This window comes from Ailuropoda melanoleuca, chromosome 7 (genome assembly GCF_002007445.2).
Source record: "Ailuropoda melanoleuca isolate Jingjing chromosome 7, ASM200744v2, whole genome shotgun sequence".
Lineage (NCBI taxonomy): Eukaryota > Metazoa > Chordata > Mammalia > Carnivora > Ursidae > Ailuropoda > Ailuropoda melanoleuca.
Window position 1 is genome coordinate 69,996,690 of NC_048224.1, and position 26,048 is coordinate 70,022,737.

The 26,048-nt window shown below is 39.1% G+C and overlaps 1 protein-coding gene across 2 annotated transcripts in view; it reads left to right on the forward strand.

The window, feature by feature from the left end:
• MTUS2 (microtubule associated scaffold protein 2) overlaps positions 1–26,048 on the forward strand; it is a 640,692-nt gene that overhangs the window by 546,740 nt on the left and 67,904 nt on the right. Inside the window, exon 1 of one of the 2 annotated variants that reach the window (XM_011219132.3) lies at positions 25,025–25,420. The exons of the other annotated variant lie outside the window; for it this stretch is intronic. Within the exon in view, the coding sequence (XP_011217434.1) occupies positions 25,367–25,420 (54 nt within the window). The 5' untranslated portion in view covers positions 25,025–25,366. Of the gene's footprint in view, positions 1–25,024; positions 25,421–26,048 lie in introns of those variants that run through there. 2 annotated transcript variants of the gene reach the window in all.

The following is a 26,048-nucleotide window of genomic DNA, read 5'->3' on the forward strand; positions in this document are numbered from 1 at the left end:
TGGGGAGAAAAAGACATTTTTAGAAAAACACGGAAAGATTTACCCATTTACTGGCTCTCAATAAAGAAACTTTGGTACAAGAAAAATAATCTCAGAAAGATGGTCTGACTTGGAAGAAGAAATGTTGTATCTGGAAATGGGTGTGTATGTAAGCAAGTGGTCAGCACGTGTGGAGTATGAATGAGGAACTCCAGTAAAACAATGGGGGGGGCGATAAAGAAGAAATAAGGATGCGGACTTTGCATTTGAAGGACTTATGGATGTGTTTGAGACCTTAAGAACATCTCCAGGCAGCACAGAAATAATGAAGAGGTAAAGACCCAAGGTTCTGGGAAAGAGTAGATCATGTGATGTTACTACTATGACATTTGTTGAATAAACTGAAAAGACTTAAAACCTAATCAGAGCAGATTATAATCTACTCTGGAATCTGAAATCTGTCCTTTTTTTCTTTCGTGTACTGAATGGGGGGGTGTGTCATAGGATGTGCCTTTGTCAACAATAGCCAGGATTAAGACTAAACTGCATTCATTCCTATCAAGAGAGTATTAAGTGTACCCTCTTCCCAGAAAATAGCATGCTTATTAAGTCAGAGGTCCACATGGTATGTTGGCAGAGTAGGCATGGGTATACCTTTTTAAAATTTCAAATATTATGCTCTTTGCTGTTATTCAAAGGAGATAGGGCATGTCCCCCTCTTCTGCTCCTCTTTTGTCCCCCCTCTGGCCTGTCTTTTGCTTCTTGATTTATGATAAATAACATATTAGAGATATTAGCATTTTTTATTATTATGTTCAGTTAGCCGACATATAGTACATCATTAGCTTTTGATGTAGTGTTCAACAATTCATTAGTTGTGTATAACACCCAGTGCTCATCACAGTACATGCCCTCCAAGATATTAGTATTTTACCTATCATACGTGTTGGAAATATTTTCTTCAATCTATAGGTTTCTTTTCACTTTGTTATGCTGTTTTTTAACATATAGGATTATGCTTTAATATTTTTTAGGGAGAGAGTGTGTGTGCACACCAGACAGCTGGGGATGGGGGAGGAGTAGAGAGAGAGGGAGGGAGAGAATCTCAAGCGGGCTGCATGTTCAGTGCAGAGCCCAAAGTAGGCCTGATCGCAGAACCCGGAGATCATGACATAAGCTGAAATCAAGAGCCAGATGCTTAACTGACTGAGCCACCCAGGTGCCGCAAGATTGTGCTTTTATGTAGTCTAATCTAAGACTATTCTCTTTGTCTTTCAAGTCTGATTTAATGCTTAGGAAGACCCTCCTTCCCCAAGTTATAATGATACTATTATATTTTGCCTCTGATACTGTGATAGTTTTAATTTTAATGTTCAGATTTCAAATCCATATGAAATTTATTTTGATACATGATTTGTGGTAAAGGGGTCACCTTTTTGTTTTTCTACATATGTAGCCTATTGATTCAACAGCAATGATTGACTACTCCATCATTCACCATGGATTTGAAATGCCACCTGTATTATATCATTCAGTTCTGAAACATACATGGTTCTGTTTTTGGCTCTCTTTTTGTTCCATTGATTGACTTATCAATATCTGGGCCAGGACCCCGTGTGTGTGTGTATGTATATGTGTGTATATATACGTATACACACACACACACACACGGTGGGGAGAGAAAGAAAGAGATCTCAAACATTTTCTCATCATTATTATTTTTGAACAAATTTTCATGGCTATTCTCATACATTTTTCTACCAGCTGAATTGTTAAAATAACCTGTCAAGCTTGAAAATAAAAGCTCATTGGGATTTAAATTTTAATTGCACTGGATTTATAGATTAATTCGAAAAAAATAGACATCTTTATAATATAGGGTCATTTACTCAAGAATAAGAAATAGTCTTGACCTCATTCAGGACTTAAGTAATTGTGTGTGTGTGTGTGTGTGTGTGTGTGTGTGTGTGTGTGTGTAAATACCCATATCTTTTTCATTTAGTTCTGTACATTTCTGAATATGAAATCCATGCAGGGATTTGTTACTCCTTTCAACTTCTGCCCACAGCTACCTATGTAAGAGTTACCTATGATATTTGAGTGCCTTTTGATTAGGTCACTATACTTGGTATCCAAACCCCGCCCCCCACAGCCCTAACAAATTTGACCATCACCTGAGACAAGAACTCTATCCAATGGCATGTGCTGTACTAGAGAATGTCTGTTTGAACCAAAAGGAGCCTCCCTCGTAAGGACTTTGTTTTTGAGATACAATAATCGAGTCAGCAGATGATAGTAGAATCCGAAGTCAAAAAAGAGAAAGCAGCAAGCAAACCCAAGAAGCAGTACGATTCATGAATAAGTATAAAACATGAAAGAGAAAGGAAAAGAAGTATAGGTACTAATGGGTAGCAGGTGCAGAAGAACAAATAGTGTAGGAAAATGCTGAATCATGCATATGGCACAGTTGCAAGAGGAGGAAGCAGGGAACACCTGTTACTGAGGGATGATAAGATCGCCAGGGCAACCTCTTGAATAATTTATATTATTGAGCCATTCAGAACTGTTTAGTCTTCTATATATTCCAGTCCTCGGGGAAGTAGGTCTGTGAAACTGTTTTCTCATTTCTCTGCATTTCCTTCTACAAACTTAAACCTGAACTTCAGGAGGGACGGAGGCGAGTTAGAGGCATGTCCTCCACCCACTCTCTTAAATGAAAGGCTCACCTCTCTCTCAGCAGAAAACCTTGCCTCTACCTCCTCATGAAGAATAAGACCATTAAGCATGATCTCCCCCAATTTCTCACACCCCTGCTCCCCTACAAAATTACACACATCCCTATGAACCTTTGTTTCTCACTAGTCTCCTCTCCCCCTGCCCCTTTGCCCCACATGCATGCCTGTCGTCTTGATCAGTCTCCAGCCACTGCTTTGGGGCCCTGCTCCATTCATCACCCCTGCTCACTTATTTCTTTAGCTTCTCCTTCCTTCCCAACTGCTCTCATGCTCCAAACACGTTCACCTCGCTAAAATACAGCACCTACGCTCCACGTCCCCCCTCTGCCTCCCATCCATTGTCAGTTTCTGTTCCCACCTCTCTGTTTTCGCTGAAGGAGGGCGTCCTCAGCGAGGGCCTGATTGCCAGAACTGAAGGATATTTTTCAATCCCTAACTTGAATCTCTTTGCTGACAATTGTGGGCACCCCTGAATTGTGGAAACTCTCCTTCCTTAGCCTCTGATACAACACTCTTCTGATTTTCCTTGTTTTCTATCATTTTTCTCACTCTCTTTTTTTAACCGGTTTCCTCTTTCTCAACCCATCCCTGGATAATCCTGTTCCAGGGACTGCATGTGTGTGCTAGAGGCTCCCCAAACTCTAGTCCCGAGCATCCCCGTTTGTACGTCCACCTTCTCGCGTGTGGTTTCTACCTGTTGCCAGGAAAATGGATTCAGCAGATCCCAGACAGTGCTCATCAGTTTCCTGTCCCCCTTCTCCTAACCTTCTTTATTCTGTTTCATTTTGGCACCGCAGTCATCAAAACTCTCCGTGATGGTCCATTTTATGTGTCAACCTGGCTAGGCCATCAAATGCCCAGGTATTTGCTCAAACGTTATTCTGGTGTATGAGTGATGATGTTTCTGGATGCAGTTAACATTTGAAGGAGTTGACTGCCTAAAGCAGAATACCCTTTACAATGTAGGTGGGCCTCGTCCAATCAGTTAATTCAGAACAGACTTTTACTCAAAAAAGGCTGAGTAAGAGAGGATTCCTTCTGCCTTACTACCTTCAGCTGGGACATTGTCCACCCTCTTCTCCTGCGCTTGGACTCAGTGGGAACACTGGCCTTCCTGGTTCTCAGGCCTCCAGGCTCAGATGGGAACCAGAGCATCAGCTCTCTTGAGTCTCCAGCTAGCAAACAGTTCATCATGGGGCATTTCAGCCTGCATGCTTGTATTAACCAATTCCTCATAATAAATCTCTTTACATAAAACAGTATTTTTTTAACTGTGTAAAATTATACATTATACATTACATATATATAACTGGGTTTGCCTACACTGGCCAACTTTTTCTCATAAATATATATTCTTACATCTATATCTTTCCAGGACATTCCACCCATGCTCTACCTAGTATGTCAACTGTATCAAGTTTTGGTTGGTTCACAGACGGATCTACCTAAAACTCCAGTCTTAAGTCCCTTCCCTATTAAAAATCTTCTAGCAGCTCTCCAGGGTTACAGGGTCAACAAAATAAAGGGCAAGCTCCTTGGCTTGAGATTCAAGCTTCATTTCTCTCCACCGAGACACCATTTGAACATTGCCCGTAGAGCCACAGGAGGCTTTGGTGACTTATTTTCCCCAGACTGAGGCCACCTAACTGGGAGATTCAGTCCTTCACTAATGCCTGTATCATCCCCATGTCATCCCAGCCTTCCAGAATGGCTTCTAGAGTGTAGACATAGATTATGAACAGAACGAAGAAAGGATAGAGATTGAATAGAGACAAGATGTGCTTTCTCCTCTTCCCCTTAGTGCTTGTCCTCATGACAAAACAGAAGGCAAGGAAAAACAGCTGGACAACGACCAAAAAACAGTTATGCTCGAAATTGTGTTTTAAGCTAAACTAATAAACAGGGAAGCCAGGTTTCCTGCATACCTGAAAGCCCATTCTCCTGGAATCCTTACTTAACTCCAGATGAGGGGCCACTGGAGACAAGCTCAGTAATGACAAGGCATTTGTTTTTTGTTTTGTTTTTTCCTTTTTTAAAAAAATTTTACATATAGTTATTAAGCTTCAAGAAGTTTTTCTTCTTGTTCACCATTCCTATACTGGTTGTGGAACTAAAGGGCTTCTGATCTTTCTGTATAAACTGACCAGTAAATATTCAATTGCTTACCATATTCCCAGGAAAAGAAAATAACCCAGCATATATTTAATGAAAGAGTAAAATTGCCAGTTTTTCTCCCACTGGGGAGTAATTTAATGTTCTTGGGGGAATTTGTGACTAATTAATTTCATTTGAATAATCAGCACTTTATAATCATGTTAAGTAGCTATGGCTTAAGCATTTTGATTTGCTTCTTAATTAAATAATTTTACCAGAACCCATATAAAATTTTTCAGCTTTAAATCGTATTGACAACCTGGTCTTGATGTATTTATTTATCCAACTCTGAGGGCTTTTAGAAGGTTTATAAGCATCACAATTTTTTAAAGATTTTATTTATTTTAGACAGACAAAGCTCTGTGGTGGGGGAGGAGCAAAGAGGGAGGGAGAGGAACAAGCAAACTCCACTCTCAGCGTGGAGCCCCTCCTGGGCTTCATCCCATAACCCTGAGATTAGGACCTAGGCCAAAACCAAAAGTCAGATGCCCAACTGACTGCACCACCCAGGCGTCCCAGCATCAAAATTTTTTAAAATAAAAATGTCCAATTGAATATTGTTTCTCATATGTCATAACAGAAACCCAAATTACATAGCACAACCCACCCAAAAATGTTAGCTTCTGCAGTTCTGCATTTTAATCCTGCAGAGTGTAAGTGACTTGTAAAACTTTCAGAAAAGAGTTGGCACATTTACTTACAAGAGAGCAGAATGATCCCCCACTGCAGGTTAGCATGGTCGTGGGGGATGTCCTGCTGCCAGTGAGGAGCAACCCTGAAAAGCAGTTTGTCTGCACGTGGAATATTCCAAACATTCAGATGAATGCAAAGAATTACACAATGACAACTACTTGCTAGTTCTCTAAGTTTGACAAGCCCTAACTTCTTGCCATATTTACTTTTGATATTTTATTTTAAAAATAAAATTCTTCAAGGACTCCCTGGGTGACTCAGTCGGTTAACCATCTGTCTGTGGCTCAGGTCATGATCCCAGGGTCCTGGGATCGAGTCCCACATTGGACTCCTTGCTCTGCAGGGAGCCTACTTCTCCCTCTGCCTCTGCCACTCTCCAGGCTTGTGCTCTCTCTCTCTCTCTCTGATAAATAAATAAATAAAATCTTGAAAGAAAGAAAAGAAAAGAAAAGAAAAGAAAGAAAGAAAGAAAGAAAGAAAGAAAGAAAGAAAGAAAGAAAGAAAATATTTCAGATAAAGTTGAAGACCACTTTGTACCACTGCATGATCTCATGACCATTCCTCTGAAGTCTGTGTAAGCTATTATTGCATAAAAAATTACCACAAAATATAGATGCTTAAAACAACAAACATTTACTACTTGACACAGTTCCTATGGGTCAGGCATCCAGGAGAGACTTAGCTGGTCGAGGCTCATGGTTCTGGCTCAGGCTCTCTCATGAGTTGCTGTCAAGCTGTTGTCTGAAACTTCTCACTGTTCGACTGGAGCTAAGAACACTTCTCAGGCTCATTCACATGTTGCAGACCTCAGTTCTTCGCAGGTGGGAGACTTCAGTGCTCACCATATGGGCATTTCTCTGGGGCTGCTCACAACATGGCAACTTGCTTCCCCCTCCAGCAACAAATGGGGTGCTAAAGATGGAAACCACAGTTTTTTACAACCTAATTTGGAGGTGACTTACCATCATTTCTGCCATATAGTATTTTTTTAAATTTTTTATTATGTTATGTTAGTCACCATACAGTACATCATTAGTTTTTGATGTAGTGTTCCATGATTCATTGTTCGCGTATAACACCCAGTGCTCCATGCAATACGTGCCCTCCTTAATACCCATCACCGGCCTAACCCAATCCCCCACCCCTCTCCCCTCTAAAGCCCTCAGTTTGTTTCCCAGAGTCCATAGTCTCTCGTGGTTCATTCCCCCTTCTGTTTACCCCCCCTTCATTCTTCCCTTCCTTCTCCTACCAATCTCCCTGCTATTTCTTACGTTCCATAAATGAGTGAAACCATATGATAATTGTCTTTCTCTGCTTGGCTTATTTCACTTATCATAATCTCCTCCAGTCCCGTCCATGTTGCTGCAAATGTTGGGTAATCATCCTTTCTGATGGCTGAGTAATATTCCATTGTATATATGGACCACATCTTCTTAATCCAGTCATCTGTTGAAGGGCATCTCGGCTCCTTCCATGATTTGGCTATTGTGGACAATGCAGCTATGAACATTGGGGTGCATATGGCCCTTCTCTTTACTACGTCTGTATCTTTGGGGTAAACACCCAGTAGTGCAATGGCTGGGTCATAGGGTAGTTCAATTTTTAACTTTTTAAGGGACCTCCACACTGTTTTCCAGAGTGGCTGTACCAACTTGCATTCCCACCAACAATGTAGGAGGGATCCCCTTTCTCCACATCCTCTCCAACAATTGTTGTTTCTTGCCTTGTCTATCTTTGCCATTCTAACTGGCGTAAGGTGGTATCTCAGTGTGGTTTTGATTTGAATTTCCCTGATGGCTAATGATTTTGAACATTTTTTCATATGTCTGTTAGCCATTTGTATATCTTCATTGGAAAATTGTCTATTCATATCTTCTGCCCATTTTTTGATTTGATTATTTGTTTCTCGTATATTGAGTTTGAGAAGTTCTTTATAGATCTTGGATACCAGTCTTTTATCTGTAGTGTCATTTGCAAATATCTTCTCCCATTCCGTGGGCTGCCTCTTAGTTTTTTTGACTGTTTCCTTGGCTGTGCAGAAGCTTTTGATCTTGATGAAGTCCCACAAGTTCATTTTTTCTTTTGTCTTTCTTGCCTTTGGAGATGTGTCATGAAAAAAGTTGCTGTGGCCGATGTCAAAGAGGTTACAGCCTATGTTCTCCTCTAGGATTTTGATGGATTCCTGTCACATCGAGGTCTTTCATCCATTTGGAGTTTATCTTTGTGTATGGTGTGAGAGAGTGGTCAAGTTTCATTCTCTTGCATACAGCTGTCCAATTTTCCCAGCACCATTTATTGAAGAGACTCTCTTTTTTCCACTGGATGTTTTTTTCCTGCTTTGTCAAAGATTAGTTACCCATAGAGCTCAGGGTCCATTTCTGGAGTCTCTATTCTGTTCCATTGGTTTATGTGTCTGTTTTTGTGCCAGTACCATGCTGCCATATACTATTGATGACAGAGACCAACCCTAATCCAGTGTAGGACAGGACTCCACAATGCAATGAATACCAGAAGGGGGAATCATTGGGGGCCATCTTGAAGGTTGGTATTACAACTCTAAAAAGGATTTTATATTCTTACCACATAAATATTTATAACATAAACAATATGTAACATTGCTTTTTACATGTTTTTAATCATATAAACATCATACTGTATATATCACCCTACACACATGTTTTTGAGATGTTTCCATGTATTCATGTTGTCTTATTCATCTCTTTTCTCTGCTGCATGGAATTCCACTGTATGACTATAGCATGGTCTAGCTATCCAGTATTTAATTAAAAAATTGTTTTCATTTTTCACTATAAATAAGGAATGAAATATTCTTAGACATGCCAACTTGTGTACACGTACAAAAATTTCTCCCTAAGGTATATGTTTAGAAGTGAAATGACTGAGTCAAAGTGTGTATATATCTTCAACTTTCTTATATAAGCACCTTGTTCTCCAAACTGTTATAGTGATTTATGCTACCAGCTATGGTGAGTGTACTATTCCATATCCTGTCCAAGAGAGACTTATCGGACTCGAATTTTTTGTCAGTCTGTTGATATGAATTGTTATCTCATGATAATTTTTACTTGCATTCATTGATTATTTATGGATTGAGTATATTTTTATGTTTATCAATCATTTGAGTTTCCTCTTCTGAGTGTTGCTTCTTCAGATTCTCCATTCTGTTTCCTATTGTATTGTCTTACTCTTGCTGATTAGATATAATTTTTATGTATTCTGGATACTAACCCTTCATGACTTATATGTATTACAATAATTTTCTTCCAGTTTTTGGCCTGATTATCACTTTGTCTTTAGTGTCTTTTGATGAATCAAGTTTCTAGTTTTAATGAGAGTCAAACTTATTATTTTTCTTCATTTCTTGTACCTTGTTGTGTCTTGGTAAAAAAAAAAAAAAAAAAAAAAAAAAAACAACAACAACACCATCCTCCCCCAAAGTCCATCCTTTTCTCACTTGTGTGTGATGAAATCAATGTCGTGTATGAAGTTTCTACACATGTGTATCTGTGTACTTATATATATTTAAGACATGGGTTTGTTCTGAGGCCTCCAATTCCAACCCAACATTCTAGAGTTTATTCTAGCCTGTCTTCAACAGTGAGAAACATGGCTCTCATTGTCTACAATATATTTATTTTTTGTTCTTTTTTAGAATAAACACAAAGAGGTCTCAGTTGTTCATCCACTTGCATACAGTGCTGTTTTTAGCCTTATAACATACAGTCAAGATACCGTGTTCCAAAGTTACTATATTTTTTTCTTCCCCCTTCTTCAGTGTGGGTATGTTATTCATTTGTAAAACAAAAACAAAAATGTATTCTATTTTGAGTTGCCCACACATCCCTGTTGATATTCATTATTTCTTTGTTTTGATGAGTATGTGATGTATTGACATGACTTGAACCGTGAGAACACATGAGAAAGTATACGTAAAGAGGTGTCGCCCTCTTTGTCCCTTCTGTCCTACTCCCTTTCCTCATTCTTTCTACTTATTCCCATCAACACCCTAAGAGGGGTGAGGTTAGTTTCTGGTCCGTTATTCTTGTTACAAAGGAACAGATACATGTTTATTTCCTTTTGTTCTTTCTTACCTGTAAGATTGCATACTACCAGTATAGATATTCTTTTGCTCCTTGTTTGTTTTTTGCCACTTAACAATGTATTTTAGAACTCTTTTCAAGTATGTTTACATAAATCTTCATTCCATTTTTTAAAAAATGCGTAGAACTCCACTGCATGAATGTACCATAACTTAGGAAACCACTCTCCCATAAATGGGCATTTAGGCTGTTCTTTACTATTTTTTGACTACGAACAATGCTGTAATGAGCAAGGTTGTGTGTTGTTAGAAATGTATCTTCAAAGTAAAATCCTGGATTTGCAATTTCTAGGTCAAAAAGTAAGAACATATACCGTTTTGTTAGATTTTACCAAATCCTCCTACAAGAGATTTGCACCAGTTTGCATTCCCACCAGCAATGTAGGAGAGTATTTCCCAAAGTTTTGCCAGTCAAATATACTGTCATATTTTTTCATTTTAGCCAATCCAATGGGTAAAAAATGGTACTCAATGTTGTTTTAGTTTGCATCTCTAATTATAAGAACTTTTGAACAATTTTCATATGTTTAAAGGGCTATTTTTATATTTTTTGTAAATTGTCGACCTCCCATTTTGATCCTTGATTCTATATTTTCAACAAGTTCTTTACGTTCTAGGGATATTACCTTTTATCTGCGACACATGCACAAATGTTTTCTCCTGGTTTGATAGTTGTTTTTTGACTATGTCTATGGTAGTTTTCACCATTCAAACTTACAAAAAATTATACAGTCGAAATTTTTATTGCCTCTGTATTTTTAGTCATAGTTAGAGAGTCTTTCCCACACTACTGTTAGAGAGAAATTCACTCATTTTTTTTCAGAACTTGTGTGGTTGGTTTTCTTTTAAATTTAGAACGCTGATTCATTTGAAGTTTATTCTTGGGTATGATATGAGGTATCAATCTAATTGCATCTTTTTCCAAATGGCTACACAGCCTCCTTTATTAAGAGTCTGTCTTGGTCCAATGGTTTTAGATGCCATCTTTGTTGTATACTAAATGTCCATCCATCCTCAGTTCTATTTCTGGGCTTCCTATTCTGTTTTACTTCTCTGTGATCTATGGCCTATTCTTATGCCTGTGCCACACCGCTTAATTATAAAAGCTTTGTAGTATGTTTTAATGTCCCATAGGCCTGGTCCCCTGGCATAGATTTTCTTTTTTACTGTTTTCCTGGATACTCTTGCATGTTTGTTTTGCCACATAACCTTTAGTATCAATGAATCTAACTCCATCAACAAAGGCTTATTGGTATTTGTAATGGGATTGCATCAATTAACTGCAAATTGACATCTTTCTGATGCTTAAGCACCCTTTCAATCATGTGAAATGCTTTCCATTTGTCTATTTTTATGTCTTTCCAGAGTAATTTTAAGTTTTCTTCATCTAAGTTTTACATATTTTTGGTAACTTTATTCCTATGTATTCAATCTTCTTTGTTGCTAATGTAAATTGGGGTTTCTCTTCCATATTTTCTCTAGGTACCATTTGTTTATATGAAAGCTATACGGACCTGTCTGTTAATTTTATATTTTCCTACCTTACTGAATGTTTGTACTGTTTGAGTCAGTTTTATCATTGACCATTGATTTTCTAGAGCTTTCCAGTTATACTGTTGTATGGTGTAAAGATAGAGACAGTTTTACTTCTTCACTGAATCTTTGCCTCTGATGAATTTCTCTTCTCTAATTGCATTGACTAATATCACTAGTACGGTGCTAAATAGTAGTGGAGGTAGTGCATATTCTTGCCTTTTTCCTGATTTATATGGAAATTCTTCTAGTATTTCCACATTTAAGTAAAATAATGGCTTTAGGAATAATATTTTTTGTAATGTGAAGATGTTTTATCATGTTAAGAAAGTGTCCTTCAATTCTTAATTTCTTGAGTGCTGTTACCTGGAATCATATTAGATTTTTGTCAAAGGCTTTTTTTTTATTTTTGAGATTTTATTCAGACAGAGAGAGAGAGAGAGAGCAGGGGGAAGGGCAGAAAGAGAGAGAGAATCTCAAGCAGATTCCATGCTGAGTGTAGAGTCCAACATGGGGCTTAATCTCACAACCCTGAGGTCATGACCTGAGCTGAAATCAAGAATTGGAACACTTAACCAACTGAGCCACCCAGGTGTCCCTGTGAAATGCTTTTTGAGCATCTATGGAAATAATCATATTTTTGCCCTTAGATCGATATAGATATACTAATATTGAAACAACTTTAAATTATTAGAATAAATTCCAATTAGTCATGGTATATTATTTTCTTTATGTGGTATTGGATCCTGTTTGCTAATGTTTTAGCAAATCCTTTTGTATCAATGTTTATAAGTGATAATGGTCTGCAGTTTTCTTTTTCCTCTACTTTTTTGGGAGAGTCTTCATCAGGTTTATGTATCAAAATTAGGTTACACTCAATTTATTAAAAGAATGAGAAAGTTTTCCTTTATTTTTGTATTAGTAGTTTGTACTAGTTTTCTATTTGCTGCTGTAACAAATCATCACAAACTTCATGGTTTGAAATAATACAAATTTATTATCTAACAGTTCCAGAGGCCAGAAATCCAAAGTGGATCTCACTGACCTAAAACCGAGATATTGGCAGGCTGCATTCATTTCTGGAGGCTCTCAGGGAAAATCCATTTTGTTGCCTTTGCCTGCTTCAGGAGACGACTCATGTTCCTAGGTTCCTGGCTTCCTTCCTTCTGTTTTCAAAGCCAACAGGGATCTAGTTTTTCTCTCATCTCATCTCTCTGATGTTGACTGTCCTGCCTCCCTCTTCCACATTTAAGGACTTTTGTAATTACGTTGGCCCTTCTGGATTATCCAGGATAATCTCCCTACTTCAGCTGATTAGTAATCTTAATTCTACCTGCAACCTTAATTCCTCTTTGCCATGTATATGATATAGTCATAGGTCCTAGGATTTAAATACAGACATCTTTTGGGGGGAGAGAGGCAATATTCTGCCTGTCATAATCTTCAATGCTCTAGAGCAATATATAGAACACTACAACTATCTGATTGTTGAAGGTTTGGTAGAAGACCAGGCGCTTGATACTTTTTTTGTATGGCCCTTCTTTAATAATTGTCTCTGTATCCTCTGTGGAAGTTTGGTCTATTGAAGTCTTTTCCCTCTCTGGTAGGCTCAATTTTGGTAACCTATATTTTTTTAGGAAATTATAGATTTAATGTAGTATTGCAAATGTATTTGCATAGAGGTCTGCAACAAAGCCTCTTAAGATTTTAATTCTTTTTTCCATTCACTCTGTTATTTCATATTTTGTTTGTGCTTTCCCTCTATTTTATTGTTCAAGTTAGCTAGTGGTTTGCTATTTTGTTCACTTTATTCAGTTAAGTCTACTGCTTTCCTATTTTCTATTTCATTAATTTCCACTTTTGTCTTTATTATTTCCTTCTTAGTTATTTCTTTTGTTCTACTTTGTTGTTGTTTGCTAGTATTTTTCAGTTAAGTATTTCCATCCTTCTATTTACCCCCTTTTATTTTTTACTTATGAAAGCATTTCCTGCTCTGAGTTTTTCTCCAAAAACTGCTTTAAATCTATCCTGCGGGGCGCCTGGGTGGCGCAGCCGTTAGGCGTCTGCCTTCCGGCTCGGGGCGTGATCCCGGCGTTGTGGGGTCGAGCCCCACATCGGGCTCCTCCGCTGTGAGCCTGCTTCTTCCTCTCCCGCTCCCCCTGCTTGTGTTCCCTCTCTCACTGGCTGTCTCTCTCTCCTGTCGGATAAATAAATAAAATAAAAAAAAAAACTATCCTGCATGTTAGTGTTTTTGTTTTATGTGGTTAAAACAAACAAACAAACAAACAAAACTCTTTGATTTCACTTTGTGTTTATCACATAAGAGGCTTTTTAAATTTTTCAGATGGATGACCTTTTTGTTTTTAGTTTTGGTTAATGATTTCTATTTTTATTTCATTAGCTAATAATTCCTACTTTTACTGCATTGTTATCAGAAAGTTTTGTTTGTAATATTTTTAATTCATGGAACCTACCAGCGTTTTCTTTGTGATCAATTTTCATGAATGGTTCAAGGCCCTTGATAAAAAAGTATGTTTACTTACATTATCAAAATATAAAGTGCAATATATATCTCTAAGACCTACCTAATTTATTATGTTTTGTTTTGTTTGTCCACTTAATCTGTCTTGAACTAACAGTGGTATATCTCTTACATAAATCTTGTTGCTGTGTTCTTTGGAGCATAGATATTCATAAGTATTATATCTTCGTTGTATATTTGGCTTTCGGTGGTAAAATGTACCCTTCTTTGTTGTGTTTAACACTTTTAGGCTTATTTCTTATTTGTTGAACATCAGGATTGCTACTACTGCTTTCTTATTGTGTCCATTTTCCTGGAATACCTTTATCCATCCACTTATATTTTGCTCTTCTGAATCATTTTGTTTCATATATTTGATGGATACAGCATATAATTCGGTCTTACATTGTAAGCAAAATTGAGGATCTTTTTGTTTTAATTGGTGAATTTAGTCCATCACACTTATTGAGATAGATGATATATTAGATCTCATTTCTATCATAATGTTTTATAATTGCATGTATTATATTTTCTGTTTCTTTTTCTAAAGATGTGTTCTTTGCTCTTTAATTTATGGCCCCCACAATTAGTTTAGTTGCCATCTATAACCATACAACATTATTATAATATTATTGACTATATCCCATATGATGTACATTGCATCCCCATGAGTTATTTATTTTGTAAGTGGAAGTTGGTACTTCTTAATCCCCTTCACCTATTTTGCCCACACCAAACCCCTCCACCCTCTGGTAAACACCAATTTGTTTCCTGTATCTCTGAGTCTGTTTCTGTTTTGTTTTGTTTTATAGATTCCAAAAATAAGTGAAATCATGCAGTATTTGTCTTTTCTGTCTGACTTATTTCATTTAACATAAAACCCTCAAGGTCCATTTATGTTGTTGGCTCTTTAATTTTTTTTAAATATATTTGTTTATCTATTTGAGAGAGAGAACTCATACAACCATGTGAGTGGGTGGTCCGGCAGAAGGAGGGAGAGGGGAGAGAATTTGGAGCAGACTCCATGCTGTGCATGCAGCCCAACACGGGGCCCCAACCCACGACCCCAAGATCATGACCTGAGCCAAAACCAAGAGTCTGATGCTTAACTGACTGAGCCACCCAGGTGCTCCTATGGTTTCTTTAATTTTAAAGAATAGAATTTCGGAGCACTTTGGTTTTGTTCTAGTTGCTACCTTTATACTTACTCCTTTTTGAATGTTCATAGTCCCTTGTTTTCTTAGTTAACCTTTGACCATCTGGTTTGCCAGTTTAAAACTAGATCCTTAACTCCCACCTATTGTCTATATGAGCAACCAATGAACTTATTTTACTTTCTTTATTCTCTCTTCCACCCTTACCAGTTTTTAGTTGTATTATTTCTGTTTGTTATGATGTACAGCATTTGCACATCAGTCTTCCAGCCTTATTCTCACATTTGCTTCTGGCTTAGATCTACAGTCCTCTTTATAAATGCTCGCATCAGTTCTTCTGCTGAAAGTTTTCCAATCACCTCTTAGTCCAATGAAGCTCATACTCTAGGCTCAAGGCTATTCCTAAAGAAAGATTCATGTCCTGTGTGTTTCCAACTTTTCCTATTGCCTTGATACTTGGACAGCTTGACTTGTAGAAAATCCTTGTTTCACATTTTTAAAAATTAAGATGCTTTGTGTTTATTTATTCCTTATTTATTTATTTTTAATGTTTGAGAGAGAGGGAGGGTGTGTGCGGCCACATGCACATGTGAGCGGGTGACAGAGAGACAGAGGGAGAGGGAGAGAGTCTTAAGCAGGCTCCAAAGCCCAGTGCAGAGCCTGACACAGGGTTGGTTCTTGACCCTGAAATCATTACCTGAACTGAAATCAAGAGTTGAGCACTTAACCAACTGATCCACCCAGGCACCCCTGTTTGTTTATTTCTAAATGCTATTCTATTGTTGTCTTGCTTTGAATATCTAATATGTTGAATATCTAATATCTAATTTGCCCTTTTTACCTGGAGGTCTTGATTTTTTTTAATCTCTAAATTCTAACTGGTTTAATAGGATACATCTTAGAATTACTAAATCTCGGTTAGTTTTCCCACAACCCAGTGGGCCCTTTCAAAATGAAGGTTCAATTCTCTGGAAAGTTTTCTTACACTATAGTGTTTAGGTATTCGACCTGTGCCATTGTTTTGTTTTTCCTCTTCAAAGAGTCTCATACTATGAGTCTTAAGTCTTTATTATCTGTTTTCCATTTCAATATTTTCTCTATGACCCATTTTACTTCTTTTCTTAGTTGTTTTTCTAATTTTCAGAATATTTATTAAATTTTCATTTTAATTTATCTTATCTTAGGCACCTTGTAATTTATCTTCATTTCTGAGATAATTATCTTTTCTTCCATTTTGAAATTCACTAACTCTCTTTTTATCATTTCCTATTCTTTGTCCATTTCTGTTCTTAATGTGTGTATTTCTCATTCAAAATCTTTTCTTTCATATCTCCAGATAATATTTTTTTTATATGTTGAATTAGTTTTGCATATTCTTTAGTTTTTTCTGCTTCATGGTTGTTTCCTTGGAGGCAATTTTAATCAGTGGAGGTTAAGTTGGATCTTATGTGTATTTGTAAAAACTCTGTATTTGCTTATTCATTGCTTTCTGTTCATTTTTGTAGTATTGGGCTGCTTTTTTTTTTTTTTTTTTAAGATTTTATTTATTTATTTGACACAGAGAGAGAGCACAAGCAGGGGGAGCTGCAGAGGGATATGGAGAAGCACACTTACCATTGAGCAGGGAGCCTGATACAGGACTCAATCCCAGGACCCTGGGATCATGACCTGAGCCAAAGCCAAACGCTTTACCAAATGAACCACCCAATTGCCCCTGGGCTGCTTTTCAAGATGCCTGGTTAATGCCTTCTTCTGTCAGTGTAGCAAAGTACAGATTCTTGAATGGTTTTGGGGGAGTGAGTGGAGCCAAGGACTTGTGTCCTCTGATTTTTGAGTGTTCTTTATCTTGCAGGGCCCTAAATTTCCCCCTAAATTTCTTTTCCCTTTCACCACCTAATTGCCATAGGGTATTTCTCTTTTTGTTTGTGCCTCTCTGCTTCCCCAGCAGCTCTTCATTTCAAACACTGCCACTTGAGATCACACATACCTTCAAGTTTCTTCTTGTTAGACCACACTTGGATCTAGGCATTCTGTATTCTTAAATTATGCTAAGAATGTGGTTTTTATGTATTCTATTTTTTCCTTCTTGTTATGCCTTGTCAATTTTGAAGAAATGCATGGAAATATGGACGTAGGTGGATTCTGTTGTCTTTCTTTTTCTCTTTTTTATATCTCTACCGTATCAGTAGAATGTGCCTCCCTTTTCCTAAAGACATGTATTTGTACTTTTTACCTTTTCTCTCTTTGACATGAGTCACTTTTCAGCCTTCATTCATTTATTTATTAACCAAATAAATATTTATTCAGTAGTACTCCTAGCAGGCACCATTCCTAGTATGCACTGTTGTAAATGTACATAGGTGATTAAGAAAGGGCTTACCGGCAAGGTGACAGGGGTTAGGGAACAAGGTATGGGCATCTGGGGAAAGGGTTTTCCAGACATAAGGATCAATGGAAACAAGATGCCCAGCATGGGAGAATACTTGACATGTTGCTGGTACATAACAGAAAGCAGCCCCCTTAAAATCCTGTACTTCTTCAGAGTTCCAAAGCAAAAGAAAAGTTCCAGTGTATGCCAGAGCAGTTTCTCCATCATGCTGGGCAATGTCTGAGCCATTGGGCCTGAGGACTACAGTTCTTCAAAGGTTTTAAATACCCTCCAGATGTTAGAGCAACAGCTGTGTTGCTGCTTATTAGCAGGGTCTCTGTATCCTGAAGTTCTTCAACTTAACTAGAGTAAATCCACTCAACCTTTAATGTATTTATTCAACATTTAGTGGTACTTTCTGTGTGTCCCTGGCACTGGGCTAAGTGATAAGGATACAGTTGTATCTTTACAGGCAGATGCGGTCACTGCTCTCGGGAAGCCGGTGACCTACTAGGAAGACAGACATTTGATTGCCTTGGTGAGAAATGCTACAAAGGAAGAATAGAGGTTTCTCAAAGAACCTTAAGCTGGTTGAAGGCTGGGAAGCCAGTCTTAACCAAAGGTAAGAAGCCGTGTGCTGAAATCAGTGACACACTCCTCCCTTTCCTGCGGTGATCCCAGTCTGTTCTTGGGGAGAGTGCCACTTCCCCACAGTAGAAAAAGGAGGATTAGGGCACTGGAATGGATGCTAGCTCAGTCACAGACACCACTCCACTGTCCGTATTCTTTCATCCTTTTTTTATAATGGCAGCTACATTGTTGGTTCAGGTCTATGTCCACTGTGATCAGCCTTCTCATCTAATATGGGTCAAATAAACAGGTGCACGTTGGGGCTTTGCCAACTACTTCCCATTTCTGTATCTGATTCTACCCATCAGTTACCCAATCATGTCCAAACTATTTATCCAGCTACTAAAGATCGTTTTGAATTTCACCGCTCTTAGGAGAGTTGGCACTTCTTCTGTATATAATGCAGAAACTTAAGAAGGATGCCTTTCTTGTAGTCATCTTGCTCACTGACTTAACAGAAAAAGAAGTAATGAAGCTACTGCCAAGGACTAACAGACTAGGAAAACAAGATTGTCCTACATAAGTAGCAACCTTCCTACTTGGGTGTTACACAGAAAAGTCGTTTTTATGGCTCTCTGTTTACAAGTCTTTAAGAATAGTATATATGTCATTTGTTTCTTTTTTATTATTATTCCTTTAATATTCTAAATCCTGGGTATTACATCAAAGGTGTTTCAGAGCATCTATCGTCTATATGCGGGTGATCGTAACCCCCTATCATTTCCAGTTCAAGATTTCTGTCTTGTATTTTCCCTTTTCAGCCCAGTCTCACCACATTAAATCTCTACATGGATTGTGTTTGGTAAAAGCTACGCATATTTTCCTGGCGATCGCCTTTGCTATAATCCAGTGCGAGAGCTCCAGCTCATATTTTAGATGCATGGGAAAAGGAGGGGCATAGATGGTGGAACCAAAATAAACAGATGGTTGCCTTGACAATCTGTAAGAGGCTCTTTCATGAGCATTTTTCATGGTTTTCTTTTGAAACAAACATTGAGACAGGGATACAGTTTTTATCTCATCAACTCCTGCAAATGGCCCCATGGCTCACAAACTACACAAAATACGATAATGCCTCTGCCAGGAAGCCACCTTTATCTGGTTCAACTCCTTTGAGGTCTCATCCCGCATCACATCACCCAGGAAATGCCTCTGGGTCCTGCTGTCCAGGCAGATTGCTTGTGTTGTGGGTGTGAACGCATGTGAGGCACAGCAGGGTGGGGGGAAGACGGATAGGAACAATTATTATCACATGAAGCAGAATGTCATTAACAAGAGCAAGTGTACAGAATGACATGATGTCGCAGAGAGGAGAAAATTCCCTCTAAATGGGAGGGTCAGGCAGAGGAAGGCAGGTGGCCGGACCGGGACAGGGGAGTCAAGTCTGAGCAGGAGGCTTGAGCCTGACAGGGGTGATTGTGGGTGGGAGATGGGTAAGGAAGTCCAGTGTTAAGGAAGGCAAACAGAAATTGTAAAATTGAACATTTCAACACCAACTTACGCACATGGTTTCTGCTTTGTCAGTTTAAAGTTATTTGTGCGTTGGTTTGTAAATGTACGTTAAAAAAAAAAAAACTACAGTAGAGGCTCTTGTTCCAAGTTCTGAAAATATTTATTTCATAAATGTGTTTGAATTTCCTTTTATATTTTCATATGCTCAGATCCCTTATCTAGATTAAAACAGAACACAGACTGGCAATTGTGTAGGGCTTACAGATAAAAATTGCACTGCACTCAACAAGTGCAATACGGTTAGTAAAGTACAGCAGCTGAAGGCAGAAGCTTTGGAGTCAGAGCTGGGTGGAAGATCCCCTTCTATTAGTTCCTAGCTTTAGGTTCATGGGACAGGTTAGGCTGTGGGTTTTCTTGTCTGCAAAATGCAGATGATACCAGGGCTTATCTCACATTTGTTTTGTGAGGGTTACAGGAGTGGTTGAATGCAACCCTGAGGCATAGTACCTGGCATCTGTTAATGATCAGGGAAGATTCATTGTTAGTAAAAAAAAAAAAAAAAAAAAAATTAAAATCCAGACTTTAAAAGCTATAAAAGTGAATGAAAAACAGACATTTTTCCAGTTTTTATAAGGCTTTGTTATAATATACAGTAACAATATTTTTCAAAAGTTTTCAAATTTATTTTTAATTTTAAGAGTAGTGTACAATTGTTGGAAAAATTGGAACAATACAGTTAAACAAAAAACTTGAGTTAAAAATAAAAAAATAAAAATAAAAAAATTTTAAAATTAAAAAAATTAGTTATTGCTCCAAAACATAGAGCGTTTGTAAGGTTCTCTCTTAAGTTATATACCAACAGACCTTCTAACTTTTCTAAATGCTCATTCCTGTTCCAGTGCAAGAAAATATGGAAAGAATTAAAGCCATCTCAAACTTTTTAAAATATTGAGAACCAAAGCCTCTCAGATTTCATCAGCCTGTGAGGTCATGCCTTCCTTTTATGCCAATTACAGTAGTCTAAACCCCCATTCTGTATGCCTTCAAGAAGTTCAGTCTTTTTTTCAGATATTCAAACGCTTTGGAGACTCCTTAGAACATTTTATGGTGGAGGGTACCTCCCTCCCTAGCCCTGGGGCTCCAGTTTATCTCCCTCAAAGTAAGTTTCACTGAGCATTTTTCCACTTCTAAAGGCCCCAAGGGAAGGAGCTGTTATTTCCTGGCCCCAGCCCAGGGCCCCATTCTGATTTCTTCAGTGACCTCTTCTAAGGACGTTTTGTCTGTAGAAGGGATCACTTCCTGCAAGGGAAATCTCATTCCTACCAGGTGGCTCTCAAAAGACAAAAAACAGGCCCTGGATTTTGGTATCTAATTCTCATTCCCAACTAGAAGGAACCAGGGCTCATGGAGGGGATGGCTGGTCCCAGATCTAAAGCAGGAAATATCCAAGATGAGCCTAGGACACAGAAAGCAGGGAAAGTAGAGTTATGTCAAAAGGATACAGAGGCCAACAAGAAGGTGCTGCCATTGGCCAGGGATGAAATAAACTGAGCATCTAAAAAGGATAATAAATGCAATTGACTAAGACACATTGTGTGCATTAACATAAAAACATGTTTATAATGATATTTTGAAAAAGTGGGAGAAAGCAAACAACCTCATTGGGTACCATTGCAAGACCATGTCTTCCTTCAGAAAATTGGCGGTTGAGAGGATTCAGCATTGATCCCATCTTTCCTGTAATAAACTGTATTGTGAGGAACTGAAGTCCCCCTAGTCGATGATGAAAATTTTTTTTCTTACATAAAAATTCCAGCTAATAAGTGCAGAAGGATGACGCAATCAGAACATCCTATTGTAAATCCCAGTGAAATAATCGATTCAAGTAATAGTAACAGATGAAACCATCAGATGAAGGGTTAATGGGGAACTTTACAGAGGAGGAGGTGAGGCTATCACATCTGATCCACTATAACGTCACTAAAAATGGCCCAGCCAGACATTGTGTGCTTCCCGATGGGATGTAATGGTATGAGCACAACATCACAGCTGAGGTATTGGTGCCCAAGTAAATTAAACCTGAACCTCACGCAGCCGCAAGAATATTTCATTTCAGGGATGTAGGAACAAGTGAAGTGGCATTATGAAGGAAGCAAAGAGGCAAAGCCAGAATGTGGGACATTCTACAAGCCAGCCAACCCAGTTTCTGAGCAAGTCAATGGTGGGGGCGGAGAAGGGGATGGTGGGGGTGGCCACCGATGTTGACAAATGAGGTCTAAGAGACGAAACCCAATGCTCTATGTGGACCTAGTTTGAGTCCTGACTCAAGAAAACCAACTGTAAAATAATTTGAGAAACCAGGAAAATTTTGTTACGAAGTCGTCATTAGATGCCAAAGATATATTGTCAGTTTTGTTTGGTGTTTTAATGGCTTGCGATATATAAAAATGTACATAATTTTTAGCAATGCATAATAAAGCGTGTAGGGTTTTGCTTCAAAATACTGTAACTAAGAAAATCAGGGACACATGAAAATAAAGTGACAAAATCTCTGTAATTGCTGAATCTGGGTGATGGATGCATGAAAAAAAAAAAAAAAGAACAAAAGGGGCATAAAGGAAATGTGCCAAAATCTTGACCACTGTTGAAACTAGAAATTGGTATATGAAGGTCCTTTGTACTTATCCCTCTGTTTTTGAGTAGGTTTCAAGCTTTTTAACTTATAAGGAAAGAGACAATGCACAACTCTTGGACATTGATGCGTCTCTCAAAATCTGGGTTATTTGCACTGAGATCTTGCCACATGTGTGATCTCAGCAACACCGCATAGGATGGGCTGGGCCCTCCTGGTCCTGTGCCCTTACTGCCTTCTCCGTAAGAAGGGATGCTGGAGGGCACTTGATAGAATGAGCACTGCGCGTTATACGTAACTGATGATCACTAAATTCTACCTCTGAAACTAATAAAAAAGAAACTTCAGGCAGCTTACAGAAAGAACTTAAAAATCCCTAGGATTCCAACGGGCAAAGACTACAGATACGTAATTCACAAAAGAGGAAATGCATATTGCTAATAAACAAGTAACTCTGCCAAAGAAATGCAAATTAAAAAGTACAGGGGTTTTAAATATCTCCTATTAGTAATTATCAAAAATAATAAGCTGTTGAATAAAAAAAGGTGGGATGGAAGCTGAACCCTGGCTTTCTTGTGCAACCTCCTGAATCCCACCCTTGTCTCCCATGGGCCTACTGGGTGAGCAAGCACTCCTGTGCATCATCTACGAACAAGAAGTAATTTTCTGCTACGGTGCAGCCTATATTCTAATTGAGAAAGAAACACTTTCCTAAGGTGCAGAAAGACAATTGTGCCAAAGAAAGCATGCTTTACATTACTGCAGGGTAATGTACATTTCGGTGGCTCTTCTTAGCACCTCCCCTATCCTGCGGGCTCCTTCTACAGCAGGGGCTTTGCTCTACCTTGACTTGATCAGATACCTCTTGGGCAAGGACCGTCTGTCTCCAGGTAGAATGCAAGCTACCACATTTTTTTTTAATTTATAATTGTGGTTAAAATACACATGACATTAAATTTACCATTTTAACCATTTAAATGGATAGTTCAGGGGCATTCCGTACATTTCATTATGTGCAACCAATCTCTAGGATTCTTTTTATCTTGCAAATACCCCCCTAGTCCCTAGCAACCACCTTTCTACTTTCTGTCTCTGTGGATTTGACTGCTCTGGGTACCTCCTAGAAGTGGAATCATATGGTCTCTTTGTCTTTCTGTGACTGGCTTATTTCACTTAATGTCCCCAGGGTTCATACACGTAGAAGCACGTGTCAGAATGTCCCTCCTTTTTAAGGCTGAATAATATTCCACTGTATGGAGAGACCACGTCTTGTCTGTTCAACAGTCAGTGGACATGTGGGTTGTTCCCACCTTTGGGCTACTGTGAACAGTGCTGCTGTGAGCATGCGTGCACCGAGCCACTGCTGCTTACAATATAAAGCTCTTCTCCCAAGGTTTCCAAAGTCCCAGGAACAGCTCTCAGGTCGGGTTTCAGCTCGAGGTGGCCTGAGCTTCTCTGCCTCTGGGAGGTGTGCCCAGACTCCCTGCTACCGAGAGCAAGCCTGTGTGAGAGGGAGGTAGCCTTGTGCCTCTGCCATGACTGAGCCTGGGCTGTGCTCACGCCTTCCACCAGGACACTTAATTTTCAAACAATAAAAAAAAAATTAATTAATTAAAAAAAAACCCACATGCTGGCAAGAGGATTAAAAAAGTGGAAATTTGCTCCCTTACTCCTATTTCCCATTCCCCAAGGGTAGGATGTTCTTATATGAACAATGTGCATTTTCCCAGAAGCTTCCTCCTGGACATACACTAATGTATCTATGTGTATAGTTTGGCTTTGTGTTTTGTAAAAGTTTATTTCCTCACTCAACAATGTTTCTATACAGTAGGAAGGTGTTGGATATCTACATGTTTTCCATTTTTAGGCTGTTACAAACAGTGCTAAGTGGAATATTCTTATGCATATACGCTTGCATATCTACATGAGTATTATTGTAGGATAGATGTACATTTAAAATTTTGATAGGAATTTAATTCAAATACATACATACAATTTTGGTGGGTACAACCATGTTGCCTTCCTAAAGAATTGTGCTAAGTTACCTGTTAGCTTTTTTTTTTTTTTTTTTTGGAGTATAATTGTTACACAAGTGTTTACTGGTTAGCTTTGAAGAAAGGTTTGAGCTTATTTTTTCAAGTTTAGGGCACACATTTCATTCTGTTTGTATTTGATTACCAAATATCCTTGTCCTCTCTCCAAGCAAATTAAAATAGCCTGTGCTCCTTAATTGAAACCTCCTTGGAAGATCTCAAGTTAGTAAAATTACCTAATTTTTACAACTATTGCCTCATTGTAGTCTTAGGCACATTTAGTGGGCAAAGATGTAATTGTATATTTCTGCAGGTGGTACATGGCAGGATTTCTCCTTTGAGTTACCAGGAAATATAAAGTTAACCTCGTAAACATGTGCATCTTTTACTTTTAATATCAAATAAATATATTTTTAAATACCACATCTTTTTTGGAAAAAAAAAAACTTTTGCCTCCATCCCCTTCTCTTTCTGATTTTTAACTGTTTAAAAAATAGTACTAATTGCCTAGAAAGATCAAGTCCTCTAAAGCTTTTATGCTAATATGCCCAGGAGAAAGATCTGCCCCAAACCCCAATTTTAATTACTTAAGCCACTTGGATGGTTTGTGCATGTCAGCCTGAGCAAGCGATTCCACAATTATATCTCAGTTACAAAGATACCATCAAATAAGGCAAATTTGTTCCTGGCACACCAGTTCGAAAACGAGCCATTGGTGGTCCCCAGCAACGACCAGTACCCAGAGGAGGAGTCACATGGAGGAAAGACCATATACTTCACGCCTGTAGACATTTATACTTCTCAGGAACATAGAAAGCCAGGCTTTGAGCAGAGCCTAGTCCCTCGGGGCTCCTTCCGTAGGGCTCAGCCCAGGGTACCCCTGGAAGCCCAAGCTCTTTTGTGTTGCCTGCGTCCTCTCCAGGCGTGTCTGCGGCGCTCAGAGGCGCATCCGCACTCCGGGGAGGGTGGGAGCGGCCGCGGCTCCGGGGAAGGGCGAGCTGCTGGCGTCGTAGGGATCTGGCCCTGGGAAATGCTCGATTGTTATGCGACTATTGATTTGCCTCCCTCTGAGGCCTCCAGTGGCAAAGTGACCCTCCCTGCCGCCTGTCCCTCCCTTCCTGGCTCCCGCCCTGCCCCTCCCCGCCGCAGGATCCTAACGCGGCCGCGCTGCGCTCCTCCTCCCGTTCCTCCGGCTTTGGATTCCTCAAGTTATTAGGAGAAATAAGGTAGCCGAGGGGACCACATGGAAGTTGTGACAGCTCCCGGCGGCGCACCCCTCTCGCCTGAGCCATTACCTCGCCTTAGGAATTTCCCGCTGACACGTTGAATGAAGGAGGGCCCCTTGCCAGCCAGCCTGCAGGGATGGGCCACTGCTGCTGCAAGCCTTATAACTGCCTTCAGTGCCTGGACAAGACGGTACTTTGCCTTCCCTCCCCTCCTCTCCCCCACTCCTTTGAAAGAGCAGAGAAAGCCTGAGCCAGCCACCTCTCTCTCTCTCTCTCTCTCTCTCTCTCTCTCTCTCCTCGCATGTGTGTGCGCTTTGTTGGTGAGCCCGAGGCTGCCCTTACTGGTTCCAGGGTGCTGAATTGTGAGTGCCGTTCACAGAAACATTTGGTCTCACCTACTCTGCAGTGCCTTACATAATTCTCTATTCTTACAGTCTCAAATGCAGCTGTTGCATTTGCCCAAAACAGCAGGGCTCCGCTCAAACATCTTGAAACCCAGACTGCCAAGAAATCCTTGGAATATTCCTAATGCATTTTAATGTACCTGCGAAACCTAAGGCCTTCCGGTGGGGAATTTAGATTAGCTAGACAGACATGCTTTTCTCTTGGCCGACAGTTAACTTTGAAAGTTTACCACTTTTTTTTTTTTTTTTTTTTACAAACAACATCCATCCTTGTAATTTATATTCTTAAGGTCAGAGAGGAATGCACTAGTAAGGTTGTCCTCGCTGTACTTCTTTGCGTCACGTAGGGGTGAATAACATAGAAGTGAAACCTTAAGCAGCCCCAGAGTCCGAGGGTGTGTTCAGGTATTCCCT